We start from the raw sequence: 24,117 nt of genomic DNA on the forward strand, positions 1-24,117 counted from the left end.
AACATTTGGACCCTCCCTCCAATCGCCCAGGCGCAAGCCAGTGACGCGACGCTGTCGGCTCTCCGAAGAGCACACGAGAGGAAGGAGAAGCCAAGGCCTGCAGCGTTCGCTGGGTGGGGAGTGCTGCGAAAACACTGGAGCAAGGTGCGCGTCATGAATGGAGTAATCGGCATTGCCTCGGGTCGACAGTTCCAGGCGGCGGTGCCTCAAACTGAACGGGCCGAGATCATCCGACTGGCGCATGATGATCCATCGAGCGGGCACATGGGTCGCAGACGGACCATCGCCCGGGTGAAGACTCGATTCGTCTGGCCGGGGATGAATGAGGACATCCGGAGCTTCTGTGCCTCGTGCACGCCGTGTCAGCGGCGGTACAGACCGGCACCCAAAAGACGAGCACCGATGGTTACCGGGGTTACCTCACGACCCTTCCAGAGAATAGCCATGGACATCACGGAGATGCCTGTGTCGAGAAGAGGCAACCGATATGTGCTCGTGATCATGGATTACTTCTCAAAGTTCGTACGAATCTTCCCGATGCCGAATCAGAAGACAGAAACGGTGATGGAGGCACTCCTTCACTGGGTTCAGGAGCTTGGTGTTCCCGAGAGGCTTCACACAGATCAGGGCGCTCAATTCGAATCTCTGATGATGCGTGAGCTGTATCAGAGGCTCGGCATCCACAAGACTAGAACAACGCCTTATCATCCTGAGAGCGACGGGATGGTGGAGCGCTTCATGAGGACCCTGAAAGACATGGTGTCGAAATACATCGACAGCCAGGGCCTTGACTGGGACGAAAGTACCAGATCATACGCCATGGCCTACAATTCTTCCCTCCACGAAACCACCGGTCACACACCTTTCTACATGATCCATGGCTTTGAGCCTCGGTTGCCTCTGGATGTAATGTACGGAACCGATGAAGTCGCAATACCAGCTGAAACCTTCCTGAACAAACGGCTGAAGAACATGAAGCGGGTCTTCGCACAGGTGAGGAGAGCCTCCTCCCAATCAGCTGCTCGAATGGCGGTTCGCCATGACAGCAAACTCAATTTTACCGCGTACCCAACGGGCTTGAAGGTGTGGGTACGAGACCACACTGCCGCTGTGGGAGGAAAACCGAAGCTGGGTCTGCCGTTTAAAGGACCGGTGACCATCGTCGAGAGAAGAGGCACACCGGGGGAGGAAGTTACCTACCGGATACAGGACGTCCGCGGCAAGACACGCGTCGTGCACCACAACGACCTCAAGGAGTTCATCCCTCGTCGGACCGACTTGCAGCCAGTTCAGGATCCGAGTGGTCCAAATGGACGTGGTGAGGCCGTGGGGGTGGATCCCGTGAGCGACTGTGGTAACGAGCATGGCGTTCTGCTCGAGGTGCCGCTAATGCACTTACTCGGGAGAGCTGGCCCATCTGGTGATGTGGGCGTCGCTCAGAGGGGAATGTTGCCGCCAATGTCATACGTGACCAGATCAGGCCGAGTATCGCGACCACCTGAAAGGTTCCAGGCGGGACTATGAGTGTGGTGGAGGTGGTGAAGGCTGTGATTGTGTATATAGTTGTAATGTAAATAGCGTGTCGTAAGTGTCGCATTGTTCAATGTATGATTGTTTCCGTGAGGGGGGAGGGGTGTTACGGGCGGCTGTGACCGCCCGTTGTGGCATGCCTGGCGCCGCCCGTGGCGCCTCCCCGGCTGGCCGCGCCCGGCGCCGCCCCTGCCGCGTGGCCCTCGGGCGGGGTCGAGGGCTGGCGCTGGCTGGGCGGTCGGCGGCCCGGGAGAGGCAGGGAGACCGTGGTTACGAGCGGTTGGCTCTGTGGTTCTTGTTTGGGCCTCTGCCGATAATACAGTAAAGCATCGAGTCTGAGTGTGTTCAGCTCCCGCAACACACGTACGCTTCCATCACCTGGAGAGAATGGACACGCAAGGATGGGAGCGGTTAGGCGTTTGATGCTCTCAGCTGTCAACCGCCGCGCTGGTGAACCGCGCAGACCTGCACAATTTGTCTTCGAACTGTGCAACAACCCGTCAGCCTTAACGCCTGACACTAGCCTCCGAGTTTTGACCCTTGGATCATGGCTCCCTTGAATCATTCCTGACCAGCCGCTGGCCCTAACCCCTGGCCTCTCCTGCTGCTACCGACCTGCTGCTGGTCGGGCCCCCTGGCCTCTCCTGCTGCTGACCAGCCGCTGGCCCTGGCCCCCTGGCCTCTCCTGCTGCTACCGACCTGCTGCTGGTCGGGCCCCCTGGCCTCTCCTGCTGCTGACCAGCCGCTGGCCCTGGCCCCCTGGCCTCTCCTGCTGCTGACCTGCTGCTGGTCGGGCTCGCCGAGGAAGTCTCCCAGCACGGTCCGGTCTAGCCGGTGATCCTCGTGGAAAAACGCCGCGATCGAGTCCGGTGTGTCCTTCAGGAGACCCTGACGCTGCAGGAACGCCAGGCCGCGCTTCGGCTTCCGATTAAACCTTTGGGATGAGACACAGTGAGTCAGTGAAAACTCACTTGAACTGCTTCCGTCATGGCCGGTCTGACAGCAAAGTGCTGGATTATATATGAGAGGGCTAGAATTTGTGCTTTGATAATTAATTAGTGCTTATTGATAAGCCTGATATTATTATATATAAAAATAAGATTGCTTTTAAAGTATGTGCTTAAAGTCTGGGTGTCAAAAGGTTTGGGTGTAAAACAATATTTACAAGACCTCGATAAATAGCCAAAAGGACTATCTAGTTACTTCGACGTGTGATCCTTTGCTTTCACCGTTGCATGGACCTTGGGTTATTTTGTCTGACCGTTCCGCCGTTTTGTAAACAACTCCTGATTACCGATGGCCACGTCGTTATCGACTTACCTATTTTTTTTTTTTTACACGATGAACACGAATCACACTGTGACCGGGCCAAGTCGATTGTCTAGCTCACAAACACTGTGAAGACGGAATCTTATCGTCTGATCTCTACCGAGAAGTTATGTCACCGAATGGTAAAGGCTAGTGATATTTATGGAGACCTGTTTTCGGGAATGTGTAGGCGTCACGAAATGTTAGACAACGGTAAACAGCGTCGAAAACGCTGAACATGGACGGTTTCGTGTTGCCTGGCAAGGACAGCTCACGGATCGCCCGAGTCATGCAGTTCCAGAGAAATTGCGTGCAAGCGATACAGTATCCAGCCGGGCAACGGTAAAAACATCTGAAAACAATCGGCTGTCGGTGAGGGCAGAACAGGGCGACTCACATGTCGATGCCCTGCTCCCAGGTGTCCTTGATCTGCTTGAGCGACTCGTACGCCTCCGGTGTATGGTCTGAGAGGCTGAGTTCGCTGCCGCGTGTGGACAGGGTGCCGGGGGTGGCCGGGGCCGGCTCCTCGGTCCAGTCCCGCTCCGAATCTGCCGACGGCTGTGACTGTGTTAACGAGTATCAGAGTCAACTTGGCCTTATGACAAGTATGAATATCTGCCGTACAGAGATGCATTTTAGGAGGGTATGTTTTTCAATGCTTTTAGAGAAGCGCATCAATGAATGGCTATCGCTAACCGATATCCTGATCTGGCGCACAAGTGTCGACTGTCGTGTGTCGGTCCAACTGCACGTTTCGTGTCAGATGTACAACTTTACGAGTCTTTGTACTCCCACATGCTTCTGTACGTTGAACGCTTTATTGTACACAAAAATGAAAGACATAAAGGGAAGGATACATTGAAAGGCAAACAAAGGAAAAAGATAGAAACAGAAGGAATGGCACAAAACACAGCCTTGCGCGCATGCAGCAAAGTGGGGTTTCTGCAAGCAGAGACAGCACATAACACAGTCAATGACACAGAAGTTAATGAGCGATGACCATTGACAGAAAAAGAGAAAATGAAGATGGCAACAACCAATGATAAGCAAACATATGAAAAAGTAGATCATATGCAAAGTAAAGCGTTACCGAAGTTTCCGCTCCCAGTTCATGCCAGTCTCAGCATAGCAGTCTCAGCATGCCATCTCATCATGCCAGCTTGTCAGTTCAAGCACACACAGTTAATATTTATACATGTCTGTCAGTGCAAGACCTGAGAAAAGAGAAACCTCAGTAAGACTTGGTGGTCGCAACACTCCCCCCAGTGCTTATCCTAGGCCTGAGGAGAACACTAACTGGAGCGACCATCGTTGATTATTCACCGTTCAGCTCAATGACCGCCGAAAACTTACGCTAGACACATTAACTCAAAATACGCACGAACGCACGCGTCAAGCACTGCACATTTCAGAGAAAAGCAGATATCGCACAGCAGCTTTAGCGTCCAGCACTCAGCCTCCATGCACTGTCACCTGGGCCTTGGTCACCTGCCCGTTCTCCGGCCAGTCACTCAGATATCGTACAGACGCACCGCGCCGGCGAACCGTAACGCCGAAACCGTGCGCAAACTATAGAGTCCATCATCCGCTACACCTCTCCACTCAGCGTTCGCCCGAGCAGCTCACGCAGTCGCCCTCGCCAGGCAGACGTCTCTCCCCAGCCTCGCATCCTCCGCTCAGCGGCCAGAGCTCAGGAGACCCCGTCGGTGGCGGGCCAGGTCTCGGAACCAGTCCCGAGCACACAGCCGATCACAGGTCCAGCGCAGCACGCCGCCACCCCTCAGCTCCAGGACGCGGCCATGCAGTACGTCAGCAGCCCGAGCCTTCTCCAGGTCGAGCATCGAGCAGTACGCTGGGCGCATCGTGTCAGTGCCAATGGATGAGGTACTGTTTAACAGGTAAGACAGGGGGCAGGACGGTACTTGAATAGGGCTAGGATAAACAGCGCCTAGCACAGAACTTTCACTCTTCTTGACTTTCATTCTCGCTTTCACGGCCGTTTGCTCAGTTTCTTCCCTGAACGCAGCTTTCTAAAAAGCATATCTTGTTCGCTGGTCGTCGATAGGTAGATCCGCTGGAGGTCTGCACTGTCACAGTCCGGACACGACCATCATCTCCCGGAGAAACTTCCGTGACCTTGGCCAGCGGCCAGCATCCTCGTGGTGACCCTTGCTCGACCATGAGCACGATATCTCCAACTTGCAGATCACGATCTTCATGAACCCATTTCTTCCTCTGGATGAGCATGGGCAGGTATTCACGCTGCCAGCGGCGCCAGAGCTGGTTGGCCAGAACCTGGGATTGCCGCCATTTCCCTCGACCCAACGCATCACCATCAGTGAACATCCCTGGAGGAAAGGCAGCCTGAGGGCTACCCAGAACGAAATGGTTGGGCGTGAGAGGCTCAGGGTCATTGATGTCCGAACTCACGTAAGTGAGTGGGCGACTGTTGATGGTGAATTCTACTTCCACCAGCGCGGTGTGCAGTACGTCCTCACTGACACACTGGTTGCCCAACACCACTCGCAAAGCGCGTTTGACCATCGCCACCAACCTCTCCCAAACACCGCCCATGTGGCTGGCGGTGGGAGGGTTAAAACGCCACTCGATGTGTCGCTGACTAAGTTCGTCGGTGATCTGTGCCTGATTCCACGCATCCAGACAACTCCTGAGGTCCTTTTCACCTGCGACCAGATTCGTGCCATTATCTGACCAAATGACACGCGGACGCCCCCGGCGGGCAAAGAAGCGCCGGAGGGCCATGAGGAACCCATCTGTATCCATCGAGCTCACAAGCTCCAAGTGCAACGCACGCGTCGCCAGGCAGGTGATGAGCAGCACATAGCGCTTTTCGGTCTTGCGGAACTTCCGAACGGGGAGTGGGCCACAGTAGTCAAGGCCAACACATGCAAACGGTCGAGACATGTCAAACCGACTCGCCGGTAGGTCCGCCATCATTGGAGTCGGGGGCTGCGCACTTCTCCTCCTGCAGTACGCACAGTTGTAGATGAGCTTTCTTGTTACTGATCTTGCCTTGGGTATCCAGTAGTGAAGCCGCAGTTCACTGAGCGTCTGCTCCAGACCTGCGTGCAGTGCCCGTCTGTGGACATCGGTGACGATCAGTCTGATCACGTCATCGTTCCTACTGATGAGGAGAGGATGACGACAGGTCTCAGCCAGTGGGGCATTACGGAGACGTCCCCTCGCTCGGAGCAGTCCCCGCTCGTCGACATACGGGGAGAGATGGAGAAGCGTGCTGTCCTTCGGCAGCCGAGATCCACTGGCGACAGCTTGCAGTTCGGCATGGTACGCCGCCCGTTGGAGCTCTCTGAGGACGAACACCTCAGCTGACTGGACCTCAGCCGACGTAAGAGCTCCACTTACACGGCTGTCTTTACTCCGCCTGGCGTTCTCGCAGAATCGCAGCACCCAAGCCACCGTGCGTTTGTACTTCACCCACGATGAGTACCGGGAAGGATCCACCAGTGGCCCCTCGCTGCTCTGTGCTGCAAATACTGCTTCATTTGGAGTCTTCATTTCTGCGTCTTCTGCGCTTTGCGTTGACGTGACGCGTTCCGGAGGCCATTCTTCACGATCCTTGGTCAAGAACTCGGGGCCCGACCACCACAGTGAGCATGTCTGGAGGTCCGGGCCTGACATCCCGCGAGAGCAAACGTCTGCTGGATTGAGCTCACCGGGAACATGGTGCCACTGCTCAGTCTCTGATGAATCTTGTATTTCTGCGATCCTGTTGGCGACGAAAGTGTGGAACCGACGACTTTCGTTTCTTAAGAACCGCAGCACCACAGAGCTGTCGGTCCACAGGAAGATTTCATCGAGACTGCACGTGAGCTCTCCTTTGACGAAGTTGGCCAGCCTCACCCCCAACACAGCAGCCTGCAGCTCAAGGCGAACAATTGTCAATTGCTTCAAGGGAGCGAGACGAGTCCGTGACATGATGAAGGAGGTGGTTCGTGCCGTCGGCACATGACATCCTGAGGTATGCGACTGCACCAAAGGCCTTTTGGGATGCGTCACAAAAGATGTGAAGCTCTCGACCTGTGACTTCACCATCCGGCGGAACATCAGCCGCGTAGCATCGCTGGATCTCGATGGTCTCGAGATGAGGCATCTCCGACAACCAGTTCTCCCAAGCCAGGAGTTCTTCTCCGCTCAGCTGGCAGTCCCAGTCGAGCTTCAGCTTCCAGAGGTGCTGGACGAGCAGCTTGGCCCTGAGAACAAACGGAGAGACGATTCCAATAGGGTCGAAGACCATAGACAGTCTTCTTAGAACGCCACGCTTGGTAGCTGGGACGTCCATGTCTGTTACCTTCACGCCGAGAGCATCGCTACCAGGCCTCCAGACGCATCCCAGAGCACGCTGAGTGCCCTGGCCGAGATGCGCCAAGTCGAGCCCGGATGCACTCATTTCATCAGCTGGGACACCTTGGAGAGCTTCTGGTTTGTTCGTGGTCCACTTCGTCAAACGGAAACCGCCCTTGGCCACCAGCTCAGTCACGTTCGTACACATCTTCCTCGCCTGTTCTACATCTGGAACCGAAACGAGCAGGTCATCCATGTAGAAGTTGCGCTTGACAGATTCAACAGTGGCTCTCGACTCATCTGTGTCCTCCTCATGGTCCTCCGCCGTTCTTCGTAGAGCGTAGTTGGCTAGGGTCGGGCTACATCGGGCGCCAAATATGACGACCATCATTTGATATGTATCTGGAGGTCTGCTCCTATCCATGTGCCGCCACAAGAAGCTCAGCGCCGGCTGGTCCTCCACTCTCACCCGCACTTGGTGGAACATTGCTTCCACATCGGCCACGAGCGCCACTCTCTCCTGTCTGAACCTGATCAGAACACCAACCAGACTTTGCAGGAGATCAGGGCCGGTGATGAGGGCATCGTTGAGGGAGATTCCTTCACAGCGGGCAGCGGCGTCGAACACTACGCGGACTTTCGACTTGTTCGGGTTGCTTACCGCGTGATGGGGGAGCAGCCATCTCTTTTCGCTGGGCCTGGCCAGCTCCTCCGGTGACACTTTGCGGGCGTAGTTCTTCGTCACATAGCCCATCAGAACGTCTTCATAAGCGGCAGCTTTTGCTGGGTCACGAGACAGGCTCCTCTCCAACGATTGCAGTCTTCTCTCGGCCATCTTCCTGTTGTCAGGCATCTTCACGCCGTCTTCTTCCACAGCAATCCGACCTCATAGTGACCATCTCGCAGCTTAGTCATCTCGTTGAGAGTAGCCTGCGCTCGGATGTCATCACGTGAACGAGACACTTGCCCTTCAAACATACTGCCGAACGACTCAGTAGCCCAGAAATCCTTCACAGCATCACAAAGATCCGATTCCTCAGTGGCCCGATGAATCAACATCACATCTCGCACTTGTCTGGGAACAAGCTCAGCCACAGATCCGGTGAGCGTCCAACCGAAGACAGTCCTGATTGCTACAGGATCCCCTGGGTTTCCTGTCCTCACCTCGAGCTGGAGAACTGCCTCGATGACGTTAGCCCCTAAGAGGAGCTCTACCTTCCGTCCACGGCAGTCCGGTAGCTTCAGGCCCTGGACATGATGCCAGTGCTTCACTGGGAAGTGAGGCACCGTCAGATTGATTTCCTTCACTGAGAAGGCTTCCGGCACTACAACTGCGTAGCCTTCATCTCCGTCAGTGATCAGCTGCAACTGCAACCTCCTCGTCCTCTGCTGGGAGCCACTGCCTTCCACGTTTCGCAGCCGAAGTGTCTGCTGCTCTCCCTCCAGACCAAGTTCTTCAACAACATCCTCTGCAACCAGGGACGTCTGAGAGCCAGGATCAAGGAGCGCACACACCTTCCTGGTCTTACCACCTTTGCCGACAATAGTGACCTGCACCACCTGCAGGAGAGTTGTTACAGGCTTGCCACCCAGAGATGCGGCAGCAACCACTCGCTGTCCGTCCACCTCAGAGCCTGGCACCTGGCTACTGGACTGAACGCCGACCCTCTTGCTGCCATGCAGCAGCCTGTGGTGCTTCATCTTGCAACCCTCGATGTTACATCGTTTTGCAAAACGACAATGTCTGACTACATGACCTTTCCTCAGGCAGAAGAAGCATGCTCCGGACTTGGAGACAAGGATGGCTTTCTCGTCCACAGGCTTGCTGAGGAACGTGGGACAGGTTGTTACATCATGGAGAGCTTCACAGCAGATGCAGACCTTGCCCGACATGTGCTGAGCCTCCGTCACCAGTGCCGTTCGCTGGACTGTCCGTTCCATGGCGCCTCCTTGTTTCCTCCCCTCGTTGGCACTTCTTCCTGTTGGCTGCCTGCCAGGCTGCTTCGAGACAGCAGCATAGTTCAGGGCTATCCTGACTTGCCTGCGCAACCAGGAATCCAGGTGCAGAAGACTGGGTCTTGCAGGCTCGAGACTCAGAACATGTTCACTCCACCTTTTCATGAGATCTGAAGGCAGCTTTTGCACGACACGCCTCAGATTCTCAAAACTGTTCAGGTCCCCATCGTATTTCATACTTTCAAACACAGCTATGGCGCAATGGATTGTGGACTGGAATCTTTCTAGGCTGATCGGGTCCTGCAGAGAAGGAGAGGGACATGCAAACACCTTCTCCAGAGTTGAGCTCACAATGTCCTCCTGTCTGCCGAATCTTTCCTGGAGCATCTTGATCGCCTCACCGTACAAATTCCCATCATACAGCAGCCCCTTTATGGTCTGTTGCGCCAATCCGGTTACTGCAGACTGAAGATGAATCATCTTTTCAGTGGGCGTCAGCATCTCCTGATCATGTACCAGGGTGCGAAAGAGCGCAAACCACTTCACCCACTCTCCCGGATTACCATCAAACTTCGGAAGTGTGAGTCGGGGAAGGGCACAGTGAAGCAGTGGTTCTGAAACACCACGGGTTTGTAGTTGAGAAGCACCTGGATGCTGGTTGGCTCCATCAGTGGTAAGCTCATTCCCATTCCGAGTGGGTACATTGACACCAGCACTGGTCACAGCAGCGTCAGCTACACCAGCTGTAACAGGACACTGATCAGGATGGGGACGTTCAGAACGATCACGTGGTACATTGAGACAATGGGGGAGGTCTGAACCCAGTGTCGCAGGTTCCACAGCAGAGCCACGATCCAGCCCAGGACGGTCAGTGGGAAGCTGAGCCGCGGGTTCTCCAACAAAGTCATCCATCCGATCCCTGTTAAGATCATCCCCAGTCTCTGCGGCGCACAGAAGCTGGGCCTCGAGTTCAGCAGCTGCTCTGGCGTCCTCTGCCGCCTGTAGCTGAAGTTTCCTCTGTATTTCCTGTTCTTGCTTTTGCAACTCCAGCCGTTGTCCAAGTTGCTTAGCTTCAAGACGCTTTACCTTTGCCGCAATCCTGGCTCTGTCAGATGCCGTGGACTTGGAATTGGAGACATGGCTGCCAGATGCCACAGATGGTGCCTCGTCCTTCCGGCTGATCAAATGCTCTTCGATTCTGCTAACAGCGTCCTCATATTGTTTCTCTACATCCTTCATGTACACTGCAGCTGATTCGAGCTCCACGTCTTCTGTCAGCAATGACACATACTGCTCATTCACCTCCTGAATTGCCTCCAAGGCCTGATCCAGATCCTTCAATAGCTCACTTAGCTGGGTGCGGCTTCCCTTTGCATCGATGATGATGAAGGCACGTCTCCTGATCCTGGTCAGGTTTCCCAGCTTCTTAGCCCTGGCACCTTTCAGCGACTTGACATCCATTTTGTACAATAATTCAACAGACTGAGCAGCAGAGAGATGAGCCGATCCTTGTAGGTATGAGACTTCAATGTCCAACACGGACTTCGAAACTGTAGCGGTCTTTGTACTCCAACATGCTTCTGTACGTTGAACGCTTTATTGTACACAAAAATGAAAGACGTAAAGGGAAGGATACATTGAAAGGCAAACAAAGGAAAAAGATAGAAACAGAAGGAATGGCACAAAACACAGCCTTGCGCGCATGCAGCAAAGTGGGGTTTCTGCAAGCAGAGACAGCACATAACACAGTCAATGACACAGAAGTTAATGAGCGATGACCATTGACAGACAAAGAGAAAATGAAGATGGCAACAACCAATGATAAGCAAACATATGAAAAAGTAGATCATATGCAAAGTAAAGCGTTACCGAAGTTTCCGCTCCCAGTTCATGCCAGTCTCAGCATAGCAGTCTCAGCATGCCATCTCATCATGCCAGCTTGTCAGTTCAGGCACACACAGTTAATATTTATACATGTCTGTCAGTGCAAGACCTGAGAAAAGAGAAACCTCAGTAAGACTCGGTGGTCGCAACAAAAATCTTGCCGACTCTGACTTAGGAGACGGAGCACTACGTGCTCCAAAGTCATACTCTTCACCTGTTTGCTTGACCATATTACGCTCGTTGATCTTACGCTCGTTTTCAAATTATACCTTATCGATGCTCTCAGCCCATACTTTTATTTTGGACGAGTGTTTTCAGCGAAAAACAGCAGAACACGGCGTTATCTGATATTATCTTATATTAGATTGTATTTTTACTTGTATTTACGTCAGCACAAACTCCACAACAGGGTGGCTATTACGTGTCAATTGTCAGAATAAAATGGTTAGGAGAGTCAAAAAAAGGTATACGGCAACGGGCAAACAGCAATCATCAGCCGCCGCAAAAGCACACAAAACACCAACACAGCGAAGCGAGCTCCTCGGGCTCTCCCAGGGCACGCACTCTGTGTGCCGCAATGATCGCAGTCTGCGTGTCACACATCTGGCGCGGTGTGTGCAGGCCCAGGTCGCACCGCGCGCCAGACACATGATCGTAACCGCAGGTTGTTTGAAATAAACAAACAGCATTCGCTAGCATTGTGTTTACGACTTTCAATAGCCTCTCGTTAGTCGCGGAGTCGTTCCCGTATACAAACAGACAATATCTCACGCGCGAGACGACCAGGCCCTGCACGACTGCAAGAAGCATCCGCCGCATGTTTGTTGCTTTACATGATATTCATATTCTGCATTATGCAAGCTTTTTGTTATGTAAGGAAATGGAACGCGCAACGGCTCGTTTCAAGCAAGAAAACAAGATCTCCGACATAAACTTTACTATCATGATATGGACTTTGAGAAATGTCCGGAGTCGGAGCTGCAAGCGGAGTCGGAGTCGAGGTCGATTTTTTAAGTCAAAGTGTGAGTCGGAGTCACCAAAACAATCCGTCGACTCTTCGGCCCTGGGTGCGACACTGTCGCCGTTGAGAGAGAGAGAGAGAGAGAGAGAGAGAGAGAGAGAGAGAGAGAGAGAGAGAGAGAGAGAGAGAGAGAGAGAGGGGGAGGGAGGGAGGGAGGGAGGGAGGGAGGGAGGGAGGGAGGGAGGGAGAGAGGGAGAGAGGGAGGGAGAGAGGGAGAGAGGGAGGGAGAGAGAGAGAGAGAGAGGAGAGAGAGAGAGAGAGAGAGAGAGAGAGAGAGAGAGAGAGAGAGAGAGAGAGAGAGAGAGAGAGAGAGAGAGAGAGAGCATACCTAATGTGCGTTAGAATTGGCAGTTTGCTCATATGTAAGTAAGACAATTTATTGAAAAAGTCCGGAATATACCTATTTTTGATCCTGGTTCTTCTTCGGAGGGCGTTTCATTCCACCGAAGAAGAATCAGATTCGAAAAAAAATATTTGGGACTTTTCAATTAATTTTCTGTCGGTATGAGCAAAAGCTTCATTCTAGCACCCACATAAGTAATTATTTTTGTGGAGCTTATGAGGCGTCACAACGCTTTGGAGGTAAATTACGCATATGCAATTGCGAATAAGCATATGATTAATGATATTAGCATAGTCTTACGCATTGTCACAGTGAATGGTAAGATCTTCTTTTAATTTCATCGCGCTGGCTGCACTTCGCCTGATGCTGATTATTCCCCCTGTCGCTGTTACAACCTTATCAAATGTGTCCACGATACAGATATTCTTTAGAGGCGTTTTACTTATCGTTGGAGGCCATAATCGTGCTTTTCGGTAATGTTTCTTAGCAAACTGACTGTTGTACCCTACTTTTCACGTCCAGCTGTGGCCATGCCTCTCTCGAAGGTGACCTTACGTGGGCTCGCGGCCGCCGTCTCGCCGTCTGCGTGCAGTGAAGATCAGTCTCCACACCACTTCAGTCAAGGAACAGTACCCATCCTACAAGAGCATTACGACAACAAATGTCACGAGCCCACCGATTTTGACTGCCCAACAAGCGATGACGCTTCGCAACAGCCGGCGGCGGCGTCCGCAGAACAGCTGGGCGGACTGGTCAGCGACATCGTTCAAAGACTGCTGCCCAACGGGTCGGCGCCTAAGGTTGAGCCAGCACCCCTGGCCAGCGCGCCAGGGTCTGATGACCCGACACCGGCGACCGCCGTCTGCAACGGGAAGCGCTCAGCAGGTAGGCGCGGCCTCCGGGGTCCTTGGAGGTGTGGGAGTTACGAGATATACACATTATTGGCACTGATTCATGCATGATGAACTCATACACTCACGCAATACTTATGCAATACTCCGAGTGACAAACTTCTAGGACATAAACTGTAGGAATGACAGAATCACAAGGTTTTTTAGAGGCATGATCACTTAATTTGACCAGGTGACCTGACCTCATGTGACCTGTGGTAAAAATTTCACACACGACGCGAAATTGATGTAGTAAAAGGTATAGCAAGTTTCGCGTCGCGTCTGGTGGGCAGCTTCCCTAGCGCCAAGTTTGCCCCCCCCCCCCCCCATCTGGGCGAAGATTAGGTAATTTTGTACAGGGAGAGTTAACAATGCAGCAAGTAAAATAGCTCCCGGACGAAATGCCTGAATGAGAAGGTAATGATGTGAGCGTAGGTACGTACTTTTAGCCAAAACGTCGCAAGATGCCGAAGCCTAAATAATGTGAGAATATGCATCGGGGCGATAAAAATAAATGCAAAAATCGATCAGAATGTCATTTACATAAACATCTGCATCTTCAACACAAACACAGTCATCTTAGTGATCTAAGTGTCTGTTCGATCCGATTTGTTTTGATTGTTTTGTTGGGTAAGGCTCTCGGTCTTATGAAACCATTTCAGAGCCGGAAGGATGATAGGAAGTAGGGGAATACATTAGTCTGGGCGGGCACCCTAGTGACTCGTTGGGGCTGAGCCCATCGCGAGGACGGGCTACCCGGCCTCCTGACAGGTGGCGCTACCCGCCTGGGATAGAGCTGCCCGTCCAGCCCGGAGCACGGGGTGGAGGCGTGGAGGAGAAGGATTTGACAGGAGAAGGATTCGACTATCCTGAGGATGGGCACGACGGAACGGAGGTATTTGATCCAATCTGAGCATTACATGTCTTCCTCGTGAAGACGATTTATTGAGTGCGATCATTTCCCCGTCGACCCCCCTCCCCCCCGCGGCTGGGCCTGGGCGCGCCCCTGTGACCGGTCAGTCAGCTGACCGCCCCCGGAGCCCCGCGGGCCGGCCGCCCAGTGCAGTGACCCGCAGTGACCGATCGGGTTGTGGCGGTGAGCGCTCGGTGGCGCGGCGGCGCGGTGCTGGACGACGGTGAAAACAGGCGCCTGGGGCGATTTGATCAAGGCTCTTGACATTTACTCGCACAAACCACGTGACAATCACTGTGTAGAATCGAGAGGGGGAGAACTTCTCCATAGTCACGTGACCAAATATGCCCTCCGGCGCCCTGTCTTCACCAGTGCAGTGTCCGCAGTGCTGCTTTCTTCTCAGTTTCTCATCGTTCTCTTTCTCTCGCTGACAGTAAGGATAGGAATGCCAGTGAAAACGCACAAAAGAACATCGGATTTTACCGAAGTTAAGTAGCAGTACCAATTGAGTGAACACCAAATTCCGGTCTAGTGGCGCATTTCGAAACGGATTCAACTTGTCCGCTTACTACTACTGGTCAATAGCGGCACCGTTCGTCTCTACCATTAATTTGTTCATCGCATTACGCCTCCAACAGAAGCTAAGACGTACATTTTTCTCGCCCTGCAGGTCACCCGATGGCAGTGAGGGCTTCTCCACAGCGCTTCTCTCGAGCTCCCGACAACGAATACCCGCGAGATCCGACCCCAGTGAGCAGGGTCCCGGGATGGACTGTGCGCGCCGCCCTGGCGCTCAAACAGGTGAGCAGATGTCTGTACTTTTTTTCTCTGAATGAGCGGATACGGTTTTGGTGGTGCAACTACAAAAATTACGTGATTCAAATGCATTGGAAACATAATGACTTTAGAGAACTGTTACACTGTCATCGAAGGAATGGCGACACAATGCCTTTCAAAGCGAAGTATCCACAGCATTGACATTAGCAAAAACGAATTAATACTTATCATTTAGCACTTAACTCTTGTGAGCTATCGATGTTTTTTTCCAGGTTTCCTATCTTTCATAGTTTTCGAGATGATCAGGTGTAGCCAAAGAAGCCTCTCCTCACCAATTCACAGTGGTGAATACGGGCCTTACTAACAACTGGATAAAATAAGATGGCTGGCCAGGCGACGTACGATAGCTATGATGCTTTTTTAATATAAACACGGTAATAGATGGACGTGAAACCGTAAAATGGCACTCATAGACAAATCAATAAGTAGATATTTATTCGTTCATATCTAGCATTGATATATAACAAGCTCTGCTAGCGCCATCATACGGCGTCAGCTGGCAAACTATCCAGAAAATAGCACGGCCCGTGAATACGACCGAGATCCCATCCAGGCGCAGCGGATTTCGTAATAATTCGTAACAAGGAGTCGCTATAATACCATTATATACACATCTAAAAACATAAGCAGGGCTGGTAACCCTTTGCTTATTTGAAAGCGGAGTCATGATGCTGATGGACGATTGCCAGGTGCAAATAACTGCGACGAACGCCTTGCGCCGACAGCCATTGTAAATCTAACGGCATACAGATAAACAGCTCGAATAATCGTCCAAGATCTGCAATCAATCACGGGGTTTAGGGGGGACGAGAGGCCGCATAATTGAAAAACACATTAATTAGTGTTGTCAGCACCTCACCAAAGAAATAACTAGAGTAGATACCATATATGAGATTATATTTAATACAACAATGACCAAGACGTTATCCCTTTGAACTGTTCACTTATCATTTCTATTCAGTTTTTTTTTTATGGGCGTCCAGTTCAGAGCATGATGGAGAAAGGCAAGGGAAGGGCACTGAGAGGAAACCTGGGAGCGAAAAAGTATAATAAGCGAAACGTGACGCCATAGACCGGTGCCCAGTGATGTCACCGGCCGGTGTGTGCCCAGTGACGTCACTCACCTGGCTCGCGCTGGCTCGGCCGTGTCCTCTGTAGATACGATAGATGCCCGCTCCTGGCGGTCCGCCTCTCGTCGCTGGTGGCCAGACATGGAGCCAGAGTCTCCGTTTTCATCGTCCATGGGAAACACTCCTGAGAAACACCAGGGACGGGACCGGTCACAGACGGGTAACGAGGGGCAACACGCAGGGTAATGGTCAGGTTACGGACCCGTAAGTCAGGAATCTGTGGCCAGTGTACCCAGCAAAAAAAAAAAATGCTGCCTGTGATTATCTATTGTTCAAGTCACCACCGAATTTCCCCAGCCACACGAAATAAGTTACTAACCGATTATGTGAAAAAAAAATATCGACTTATGTTTCAACATCTGTATTTTGTGTGTGTGTTTTTTAAATTATTTAGTTGAATCACAAGGTCATGATTTCAACATTTGCATTTGTTTTTGATCAAGTTGATGGATACATGCATCCGGGGTAGGTTGATCACGTAGGGACCTACCACATAACATCCACAAATAACGGTGCCCCATATTCGGTTCACCACCTGCACAACATATTAATTATCGATTTATGCACTAAACGCGCTTTTAGCTGCCCCAGCTCCTCATTTAAACCCACAAAGCAGCTGGTCCCAAGACAGCACATCGAGGTCGCTGCCAAACAGTACCGGTAGGGGGCGCAGCAGTCTGGGAGGGCCGAGGCACGGAGGGCTGGCCGGGGGCGCGGGGTACAGGGCAGGGGCAGGGGCGGTGTCCTGCAGGTCACCTCAGGGGATACACAATACACATGCCGGGGGTGTCTCCGTGGCGACGGCAGAGCGCCAGTGGCCGGCTCCACTGACAACAGCGGCAGACAGAGTCGGTGCCCCGCGCCCGCCGCGCGCCGCGCGCCGCAGTAGAGCGGCGCTATCGATTGAGACCGGCCGCGTGGGAGCTGGTCGGGCCGGCACCTCGGGAGCAAACACAACACTGCGAGGACCGTGGAGAGTGGCTGGTGAAAACGAAATTAAAGCGAGTACATCCTACGAAGCATTACGAAGGGCGACAACCATCATTTCAAAAGTAATTGAAACGATCAAGATCTAAGTAATAATTGAAAACCGCCAACTTGCAAGATAAGTGGACATTTAACTGGAAGCTGAAATATTCAAAATCTGTACATGAAATGTCCCCTTTCTAATCGTTTCAGAATTCGCTCACTAAGCTGAACATCTGTCAGCCTGGTTGGCTAACTGCAGATTTGAGCGTTTGTTAGAAAGATAAGACTAAAAATGAGCACAGAAACTACCACCGGCAACATCAGACACCAGGTGAGCTGTGTGATGTGATCGGTCTGAATTTTAACCCATAATCGCACCTCAGAAACGTGCAGTGCTTAATAGTGTCATATGTAAGATGCGAGCTTAAAGTACTGGCTAAGTGTTGTTCGTTTGAAATTTTGGAAAGTGTCTGTACCGTTCGGGGCCATTTTCAGCTGATTATGGCAAAGGCCAGGTCACGGCAAGGTAAAAAAAGACCCCCAGTCATGCGTCAAATATTTACCAAAGCATCTTTATTTAGGTTTAGAGAAGCCTATGTATAGGGAACTCTGTGCTACGACCCAAACCAAAACAAAACAAACGATTCCTGCGTGCCACCGCTGTAATAGACCCGCGGCAATTCACACATCATTGGCAGCCACCGGCGGGGCAGCGACCGTTTTTTGGCGCCTAAAGGAACCCTCGGCCGCTGCCAAATAGCTCGGCCCAACATCGGTAAACAGGGGTCAAACCGGGGTGTTTCTGTGCGCCGGGTGAACTCACTGGCCCACCGATGGCCTCAGTGGGTGCTGGCTCGGTGTGATCGCGCTAACGTCAAGAGTACTGAATTTATGTACATTTCATTGTACAGTCGTGTACAGGTTGATGGTCCCCCACTCTTTATCCACCGGGTTCCTATGGCTCAGCATTGGCAGCAGCCGCCTGGTACCGGTAGGCTGTGCCGCATGACCCGAGAGTGAAGCGGCACAGTCTACCCACGCCGTTTGACATCGGCTCGGGTCGCCGGGTGGAGCGCTTTGTAGACCAGCTGTCGCGTCAGACCAGCGCGGGGGGAGGGGCTCGTCTCGGTGGTTGGCGTGGGCTGGCGAGTGGTGTGGGGCGTGCTGGTGGACCATGGGGGCTGGGCGGGTGTGTACTGTGTGTGGTCACTTGCTGCATTGCACATTTTGCGTCGCTTAACAATTGCATTCTTGTTTTTGCTAAGCACAATGCACGGAAGACCCAGCGAATATAATTTACTTGTGCATTGTGCAAAACGTGATTTGGCACGGTATCGAGGCAACCACAGGTCTTGTGCCACATATATGCATGATATTTAGGCAATACGCTTATGAAAATGGTAGATTGATCGGATTGATCCTGGATGTCAATTCGTATGCTAAATGTCGACATGTATTAAACGAACGAATGAATGAATCAATCAATCAATTGACAATCGACATGTAGATATAAAACCGTATAAATGGCTCGCAACCACTAAAATCAAACCAGATCCTAACTCGGAAAAGTAGCCGGTGCCCCGATGAGGCTCGAACCGGGACTCCACGCTGAAAGTTTTGCCAATGATCCATCATCATTCCACCAAGCTAGAGCGACCGGCACCCGAAACCACAAAAACATTCATTGACTTTGCTGCCGACCTCCGGCCCCGCCGCTCGCCCGGCCAGACTTTGCCCCGGCCGTGGCCACCATCCGGTGTGGCTCAGCGTAGGAGTGCTAGACTGTCAAACTGACCGGTAGTGAGAGGCCCGGTTCGAGACGCTTCGCGTGCTGGATGTTTATTTCTGTGTCCGAGGCTACGCGATTAGTCCACTTTTCAAAAAAAAAATATTTGGTGACAGGTCTGTTTTCTTTCTTTGCTGCAATTCATGAGGAGACCGTATGGACCCTTACCTGTCCTTCCGCACCCCACTTGGGAGATGGATGCTTGAACCCCCCTGGGTTTTGCGAATATCTTTAAAGCGAATTTTTGGAGGGTGGATTACGATCGGTTCTATGCGACAAGTGACCACACACACCCAGCCCCAGGTCCGCTCACTCCCTCCCCACATCACCCCCGCCCCACACCACACTCCAGCCCGCCTCATCCACCGAGCCGAGCCAAATAGACAGACCTGACCCTTACCCCCCCCCCTCCCCCCAGCCGGTGTAACGCAGCGTCCGGTCAAATCGCTCTTCCAGGCGACCCGAGCCGGTGTCATACAGTGTGGGTAGGCTGTGCCGCTTCACTCTCGGGTCATGCGGCACAGCCTACCGGTACCAGGCGGCTGCTGCCAATGCTGAGCCATAGGAACCCGGTGGATAAAGAGTAGGGGACCATCAACCTGTACACGACTGTACACACCCGTTCAGTGGGGTAATAGATGCGAAGTTAATCCTAATTTTAGAACAGCTTGGGGTGTTTTTTCGTGGGTGACGTTAACCAGCATCAACAATTAACAATCAAAAGTTTTTGCGACATAAAAAATAACAGGGGAAAATGCCATCTTTAGAGAAAAAGAACACAAAAACAGGTATCAAGGTATGTGTCAACCCATCGCACTCGACTTGAAACTTAACGGCGTTGTAATATCAACCTGTCAAAAACTTATCCACTACCTATCTTCGCCACAGATCTAGCCCTGGCGAACACACTGAGAAGTCTGCCTACACCTTTCGATGGGGTATTCTTTGTCGCACTGTTATCGACAACAAGAGCAAAATCAAAACAAAAGCCACACCCGCTGACTAGTCGACAATATCCATTTTCACGACGATTTATCCGGCAAATGCACAAAACTTTACCAAATCTATCCGAATTCTTTTACAACAAATACCTTGTCATTCCAAAGTTAAATACGTCAATAAAGTTTAATAATTTGATGGGGAAAGCAAGAAGGTATATAAACATAAATTGCTCACAAATTTTAAAACTAGTAAGAATTAGCTTCGTACCTAATCCGACCAAATCGCACCCAAGGTTCCGTCGTGAAAACGGCTAATAAAGACGCCCAAAGTGACTCCTCTATTCCTACGTCCACAGGTGCTGGCAGCTCTGGTGCTGTCACAGGCGAACGTGGTGTTCGGCGTCATGGTGGCGTACGGCAGTCTGTTCGTCAGCAGCTCCGACACGGGCGAGTACCGTCACTGGCGGACGCAGGACGTCACCTGGGTGCTCTCGGCGCCGTCCGTCGGCAGCGCGGCCGGTGAGTGGACGGTCGGGAGGCGGGGTGTAGACTGCAGACGAGACGAGAAATGGGGATCGATAGCTAGGGGTAACATTTAGAAAAAGGTCTGGTTGGACGGGCGAGGAGCGATTAGAACAGAAGCTATCTGCTGTAAAGATACAACGGTGTGCATTCGTAGTGTGGAAAGCATTGTTCGATTAGCATCACTCTATCAGTATCACTCAAGAAAATCAATTCAAAGTCTGGTAATCACAATGCTCTAGAATAAAAACTACGCCGAAGGCCCGAATATAGGGTCTGAAAGGCATTAACACTAGGTGGTCGAACCATGGTGTTTGTCTGGCATGAGAATATCTCTAATGACCTGGGTACAGCGTTCATCAGTTTGTGTACGATTGAGCTCGATATAAGCTAGCACATCACTGACCCAATGACTCAGCAGTCGGCATATTGGATCACGTCCCATGACCCCATCTATGTGAGGTACTGGTGCTGCCCCCTACACCACTCTAACGGCGCTCGACACGCCATCTGCCGCCGCGTCCCCAGGCTGTCTGCTGGCGGCGCCGCTGACGAACCGGTTCGGCGCATTGTGGGTCATCGTGGGCAGCAGCGCTCTCAGCCTGGCCTCCTGGGGCGCACTCTGTTTCGGTAACACCGTCACCGTGCTGGTGATCGGACGCATCTTCTCCGGAATATTTGTGGGTCTCAACATCGGCAACAGCCGCCTCTACATCGCCGAGGTAAGGAGAATGTCTGTCGGAAGAGGAATCAGACCGGGATAAGCGCCTGGCGGCTGCTCAATTCAGACGAGTTTGGATACGATGCTTTAAATGAAACAGACGCTGATGGTTATATACTGCTTTCGTTTTTGTCTTTTTTTTTTGCATATTAAAAGCAAACTTTCTTTAAAAAAAAAACATGCAAGATCAGGTGTGCTCCAGAAAGACACCTAAATATTTCATAACCCAAACCAGATGCATCATGTGAGCTGAATCACGACCCCCAAACCAGATGCCCGCCTCACTCAGTCAGTCCGCCGTTACCAGTGACCGCTCTGACCTCCCCTCCGCTCGGCAGGTGTGCTCTGAGCGCCTGCGCGGCGTGCTCTGCCACCTGCCAGCCGTCTCCATCTCGGCCTCGTTCCTGGGCTGTCTGTGCCTGGCCGGCGTCGTGCCCTGGCACTGGGCGGTGCTCGGCTGCGGCTGCGTGCCCACCGTCATCCACCTCACCGGCGCTCTGCTGCTGCCGCAGTCGGCCCGCTGGCTGCTGGCCTCTGGCGGCAGCAAGGCTGAAGCCGAGCGCTCCATCGCCTTCTACCGCGGTCACGACCACGACATCGCCGCGGAGGTGCGCGCTATCGAGAAGGCGCTGGGCGGCGCGGCGCACGCGACAACCCTGGCACACCAGGCGCGCCGGCTGGCCACCGAGTGGGACTGCGCCAAACCGGTGCTGCTGCTCTGCGGACAGTTTGTGTTCGACGCCTTCTGCGGCGGCATGATCATGACCCAGTTCGCGCCGATGATCTTCCGTCGCGCCGCGCCGCAGCTGGACCCCAACACGTGCACTATCTACCTGGCAGCCGCGCAGCTGGCGGCGCTCTGCGCCAGCGGCCTGCTGGTGCGCCGCGTCGGCCGGCGCGTGGTGCTGATGGCCGCTGGCGCCGGCGGCGCGGCCGGCTACGTCCTGGTGGCCGCCTCCCTGCTCATCCCGTCGCTGGGCGCATACAACTGGGTGCCTCTGGTGGGCGTGCTGGCGGCCAACGCGTGCGCCCAGGCGGGCATCACGCCCGTCTCGTTCCTGTACCTCTCCGAGCTGATCCCGGGCGGCGTGCGGCCGCTGCTGGGCAACTGTTTCACCATCTACATCAGCGCAATGAACATGGCGTCCGTGCACCTGTTCCCGCTCGCCACCGCGGCGCTGGGCACCCACGGCGTGTTCCTGGCCGTGGCCGGTCTGTGCGCCGCCCAGCTGCTCTACGCCCTGCTGCTGCTGCCGGAGACCAAGGATCTGACGCTGGAGGAGGTGCACAACCGACACTTCTCCAGCCGGCGACGCTGGGGCCGCAAACCAGACACGGAGGCCCTACAGGATAAGAGAATGACAGATTGTCTTAGCATCTCTAGTGCCGACGAACTGGTGGCCTGATAGCTCAACTAGTAGCCTGAGAGCTCCAACAAGGCTGTTGTCAAGTGGACCAGCACAGAGCAACACTTATCTGTCAGAGAAGAAACTCATAAAATGGAGCTCATGAACTAGTACAAGCCAGGTAACAAATCACGATCTGCAAGCCATGCAATCAAAACGCACCAATCGACACTTATTACGGTCTTCGGAAATGCAGTGAAATTAATATCGACATACGCATCCTTGTCAAACAAAGGAGAGGAACGACGAAAAATAAAAGCTTAAGTCCAACAACGCAATTGGTGCAGAACGTGTAACAAACAACGAGCGCCATAACATTTTATACTGTGTGCATTTGCAACATGTATATCGTAATCGGCTGTGCCGTCATATATGTGCTTAACAAATGTTCACTGCCTGGCATCGAATCTGAGAAAATATAATCCAATAGCTAAACGTGCAAACGTTTTTTCCTCCGACCAATACAGTGTTCCATTTCGTCGCTTATATCAAACAACGAACGTCTCGGATCTGCCACATTTATCATAAAGATAGATAGGTCCCAAGTGTAGAGACATTGCGCATGAATTAACCCTCGCCAGGCTAGGGCCTTTTTCATAACGCGGACGGCCAGGGGGGGGGGGGTACCACCCCCCGGAGATTAGCTCCTATGGCACTTAGAAACGCCCAATTTACAGCGTAGGTGAGCCCATAGGATATCTCGCCGCTGTGACAATTTGGTTGCTCTAGGTCAATATCTAGGGGGGTTTTGGGGGGGGGGTAAAAATGTAAAAATTTCGCTAAAACAGGCCAGAGGTTATTCGCTTATAACTGTTGATCTAATCAAGATAGAGCAAAAATAAAAGCACGAGTGAACTCAGCACGTCCGTTCGCATCGAATGGTTTCCTTTTTTACAAGCTAAGTGAATTTAAAATTTTCCTAATTTTTAAGTGAAGTTAAATCAATTAAGTTAAAGTTTAAAAAAAAATTGCAGTATATCGCATATCATTCGATTCGGCTGATCACAAGGAACACAATGACACTATCTTTGAAGCTCTAGCCCCATTGTGTGTAGAGTTATTAGCAAAAACGTACTTTGACCTCATTTGACATCAGATGTCCGGACTTAAGTGCTTTTTTTCAGCAAGCAAACACTGAATTCATCTTAAATGGAGCTAAAAAACATAAACGTTAAAATGGAGCATATCTTTGCAATTTGAGCTATTAAGACAAATTTTCGTGACCGGCTCTAGATGACCTCATGTCACCCGAACTTGAAAAACGTGGATGTAGTTTATACAACTCGGTGGGCTTAGCATATCCTGCCAGTTCGAATCAAATCGATAAACAACTCTAGATTTCATTGACAAAATAGCGCATTTTCAGTGCCATTTTGACCATGTACCGGTTTTTGGGACCTTGTCACCTGACCTGAGGTCACTGGAACACAAACTCCTAGGACACGTGTCAAATGGCTGCCCTAAGTTGTGTCTGTAATTTGGTGGCCCTAAGTCTTACGGTTCTTAGTTCTTACGCTATTAACGATAAACTTAGCGATTCCGTTGCCGCTATTATAGTCCAATTTTACCCTGACATTGTACCGGTTTTGGTGACCTAGTGACCTGACCTGAAAAGACAGAGACCTGAAATTTTCAGG

General features: G+C 52.2%; 2 protein-coding genes and 1 long non-coding RNA gene across 3 annotated transcripts; 1 reads left to right on the forward strand and 2 right to left on the reverse strand.

Moving 5' to 3' along the window:
• Positions 1-1,476: 1,476 nt before the first annotated feature.
• LOC122391272 (brefeldin A-inhibited guanine nucleotide-exchange protein 1-like) lies at positions 1,477-3,681 on the reverse strand. Its single transcript, XM_043385061.1, has 5 exons — positions 3,634-3,681; positions 3,236-3,402; positions 2,230-2,464; positions 1,898-1,908; positions 1,477-1,498 (listed from the first exon to the last, which is right to left on the reverse strand). The coding sequence occupies exons 1-5, from the start codon at positions 3,679-3,681 to the stop codon at positions 1,477-1,479; spliced, it is 483 nt and encodes a 160-aa protein (XP_043240996.1).
• A 7,019-nt stretch (positions 3,682-10,700) lies between these two features.
• Positions 10,701-11,145, reverse strand: LOC122391778. The gene is made up of 2 exons (XR_006258408.1): positions 10,987-11,145; positions 10,701-10,838 (listed from the first exon to the last, which is right to left on the reverse strand). It is a non-coding gene; the product is annotated as an uncharacterized LOC122391778 (long non-coding RNA).
• A 3,175-nt stretch (positions 11,146-14,320) lies between these two features.
• On the forward strand, positions 14,321-22,923 carry LOC122391789 (facilitated trehalose transporter Tret1-like). The gene is made up of 5 exons (XM_043386038.1): positions 14,321-14,351; positions 14,839-14,969; positions 20,188-20,350; positions 20,882-21,075; positions 21,413-22,923. Exons 2-5 carry the CDS (start codon positions 14,847-14,849, stop codon positions 22,478-22,480), a joined length of 1,548 nt encoding a protein of 515 aa, XP_043241973.1. The 5' UTR covers positions 14,321-14,351; positions 14,839-14,846; the 3' UTR covers positions 22,481-22,923.
• The last annotated feature ends 1,194 nt before the right edge of the window (positions 22,924-24,117 follow it).

Source organism: Amphibalanus amphitrite, unplaced genomic scaffold (genome assembly GCF_019059575.1).
Source record: "Amphibalanus amphitrite isolate SeventyFive unplaced genomic scaffold, NRLGWU_Aamphi_draft 000022F_arrow, whole genome shotgun sequence".
Taxonomy (NCBI): Eukaryota; Metazoa; Arthropoda; class Thecostraca; order Balanomorpha; family Balanidae; genus Amphibalanus; species Amphibalanus amphitrite.